General features: G+C 36.9%; 1 protein-coding gene across 1 annotated transcript; it reads right to left on the bottom strand.

Annotated features, from left to right (window-relative positions):
* Window positions 1–1,043: 1,043 nt before the first annotated feature.
* On the bottom strand, window positions 1,044–2,000 carry LOC104906991 (uncharacterized). Its single transcript, XM_010695839.3, has one exon. It carries the CDS (start codon window positions 1,998–2,000, stop codon window positions 1,044–1,046), a length of 957 nt encoding a protein of 318 aa, XP_010694141.3.
* Window positions 2,001–3,648: the final 1,648 nt, after the last annotated feature.

Genomic DNA, 3,648 nt, shown 5'->3' with positions numbered 1-3,648 from the left:
AAAAAACCTAAGGCTGGCGAGTCTGACTTGGACGTTCCAGTCATGGCTCAAACGACTTCCCTGAACGTTTTTAGGACAGACGCTTGAGCCACGGCTGGAACATTCGCAAGCCAGACGTTCCAACCTTCGGTTATTAAAAAAAATTTGAGGCGGGTGGTGGGGGTTGGTGGGAAAGGTATATGTATGTGGTGGCAGGTGGTGGAGGTTGGATTGGTAAACAAACATGAGTGAAATAGGAACGTATTGTTGGGTTGGTGAGATTTTAAGAAATTTTGTGCCGGTATTTAAAAATCTTCTTTTTTCTTTCCTTCCTAAAAAAAACCTAATAAGTCATAAACATTGGATTGGGGGAGTGTGGATCAACCCTAATTAAAATCCTTCGCGTACTATAGGGGTATGATCTGCTGAAAACAACTCTTAATCTGAAAACTGAAAACAAAGTAACTTTTAACCCCTTTAGGGTAACTTTTAACACTTTTAGGGTAACTTTTGTCAGTTTTGGGGTAACTTTATTATATCAAGGACAGTTTTATATATTTCAAGGGTAACTTTATTTATCATAAGAGTAACTATTACCACTTTTAGGGTAATTTTTACCATTTTTAGGACAACTTTTTAGATTTTAAGGGTAACTTATTTTAACTTTGATTATAGTTAAACCTATGTAGGATTCGAACCTAGCTACATCGTTGTGTCTTACACAATGTTTTGCCAATTGGGCTAATAGGTTGTATGAATTTCGCCAAATATATGTTAGTGAGAGGGGTAACAAATAGCTTTAAAACAGCAACTAATAACAATACTTTGGAAACTAATAAAAACAGAGTATGCTACACCATAATGAACAAGATACAAATAACAGAGAGAACACCAAAAGTAAAAAGTAGACACTACTCACAGCAAAATAAATACGCACTTAATTACATGTATCTCCATGAGTACTCAGCAAATCAGGGAATTTTAAGATCCGTGGAGATGAGTCAACTAAACATTTCATTTCCTCTTCTTCCGTGGAACTTGACCAAATTCACAAATTCACAAATTCACTTACATCGAAACAAGCAAATCCTTAAATACAAACCCGGAGAGCGGCTATCTTGACTTTTATTATCAGTACCGATCTTGAAATCGCCTTTACAACTTCCATACACATCAAGCTGCCGAGATATTAAGTCCTGTATACGCTGATCTCCAGCCATCCGAACAATGGTGATAAAAAGGCCACCAGCAACTTCCGTGTCATAATAAAAGTCTTCAGTATAATAGAGCATTGGGTTAAGGAAGTAACTAGTAGCGTGGAGGGGACTGTGAATAATTGTGTTCCATATCTCATCAATTATGTTCCAAATTGGAGTATACAGGGATTTCTTTCTTCCAAATTCCTCACAGCTCGTCTCTTTGACTTGATCCATTGTTTCATATATGAATCCCATATGAGGTTTACCATCTCCATTAGTCAAGGATATAGCTCTCACTAATGGAATGGATGATTTCACAGCTAAAGTCACCCCATTCCAGAAGGAACTATCACTAATTAAATTAGCAATTATTTCACCTTCAACACTTGATGCCCAAATAGAACTCAACCACTCAGAGGAAGTAAACCTGAGCACCAAATTACTTTTTTCAACCAAAAAGTTCTCTAATGCCAGGAAAGAAGTTGCGGAGCTTATTTTAGAGGCTCTAATCAGATCACGAGTACTGATATACTTCCGTAACAGCTTTACTACTGCAGCACCGCTGTAAATGAATTTAGTAATGGTTTTTGTCTTATCCAAAGTTAGTGTAATTGAATCAGTCATTGCAATCTTGTCTAAGCTAAAGGAGATGCAATGTGTAGCACTAACTGTCCAGAAAAGTGACCTGTACTTTTCAATCAGCTCCTTGCTAACTTCCTCTAAGCTATCTGATGAAGTGTGCACAACAATTTGAACAACATTCTCAATGCCGACTTCCTCTAGAATAGCTACGAGCAATACTTGCAATGCGTTATCACTCATTGTCGAGGGTGAAACATCTGCTGATCTAAGGTAAATGGCCCCCTCAAGACAATCAACTACAACACCGATCAAGCTCCTACCCAAATGATCAGTCCACCCATCAAGCATAATGCTACACCCAGAGCCGGCCAAGAAAGTCGGACATTCTTTACATAGTTATCTATCTCATGCAACTCGTCATCAAATATCCAACCCTTGAGTTCGGCAATGCTAGGTGTAGAACGTTTAATCTCACCCCTGTTTGAAGAAAAGTCCATCATGCTATTAAAACTAGATGATGCAACAACAGAAAAGTCAATCCCATTCTCTAGGAAAAACCTACCGATACTTCTTTTACCCATGATGGAGTCAGAATCCAGCCCATCTTTGCCTGAGTAAGAAGTCAACCTTTGGTTGTAACAAAAACTCGGTTTTTTCAAATTATCTCTAACGCCAGAGTTACCATTCTGAAATCTCACAACCTGTTGTGAGTTCACCCCCACTAGCTTTTGCATTAGTGGTGCAAGTCCTCTTCAGAGGAGGCTTAAGGTGGTCTAACTCTCCAATTTCATTCACTAAGTGACCTACTTTCACCGAAACCAAACTTTGGCAAATTAAAATTACAAGGAAAGATTATCAGTTTTACATCAGAGAAAGCAACAACATCCAAGTAATGTAACCATAAGATTTCATAAACACGCAAATTCAACAAAATCACAAAAATCAACACTTAATTACAAATAAACTGAACTCTAACAAACTCAGCAGATTCATACATGAGTAATAATTAAGCCTAAAAAAATCCAAATGTGACCTAATTCAAGAAATTAAGCCTAAAAATTCGAAACACATATAATTTTCAAATAACTAGAACAAATTAAGCTAAAATTGATGTGAATCTAGTTTTACGAAAGTCATACCAAAATTAAGCTAAAATCTCGCAAGTCAAAGAATGAGTAATAATTGAACTTCGAAATTAATATGAACAAAACCATGAAAAAACAAACGAAATCATACCAAAATTTCAGATCATAAAAGTAGCGAACAAACATTGGAAGGGATAGAATTAGCTGCGAGCAATTGATGAAACGCCATTGAGAGAGAAGCAATAAACCATGAGAGATTTGAGTTTCAGAGAAAGTAGGATGAGAGAGAAAAACCAGTGAGAGAGGAGGAAGAGAGAGAATTGCGTGTGAGAGAAGAGGAAGAGAGAGAATGAATCCTCACCATTCATTATCAGCATTTATTATCATTCATCCGATTACAGATGGACGGTCTAGATCATCTGTTTTCAGTTTTCAGATCAAGAGTTGTTTCCACAAGATCCTATTCCTATATATATATATATATTTGATAGGTAAAATGAAAAACCCTATGAACTGACACCTCGCTCAAGTTTAACCAGACAGATTTGCAGGTCAGACTACTTGGGAGGGAAGGAGTGGTAAGGAAAACCTCACCCCCAAAAAACCCCTAACAGGATTTGATCACATTACCTTAATGTTAAACATTTACCACTAGGTCAAACCTTGATTGGTGCACATTTTATTTTATATTAAATTAAAAGATATTAAATTGCCGAAAATTATTGGGATACCACATGTTACATATTTTTTCAGTTACTTGGCTTCGGATTGAGGAATCGATAGGATGCCTATTCTGACTTCCA

This window comes from Beta vulgaris, chromosome 3 (assembly GCF_026745355.1).
Source record: "Beta vulgaris subsp. vulgaris cultivar EL10 chromosome 3, EL10.2, whole genome shotgun sequence".
Taxonomy (NCBI): domain Eukaryota; kingdom Viridiplantae; phylum Streptophyta; class Magnoliopsida; order Caryophyllales; family Amaranthaceae; genus Beta; species Beta vulgaris.
The sequence above is the reverse complement of the archived record's forward strand: the minus strand, read 5'-3'. Positions and strand labels throughout refer to the sequence as shown.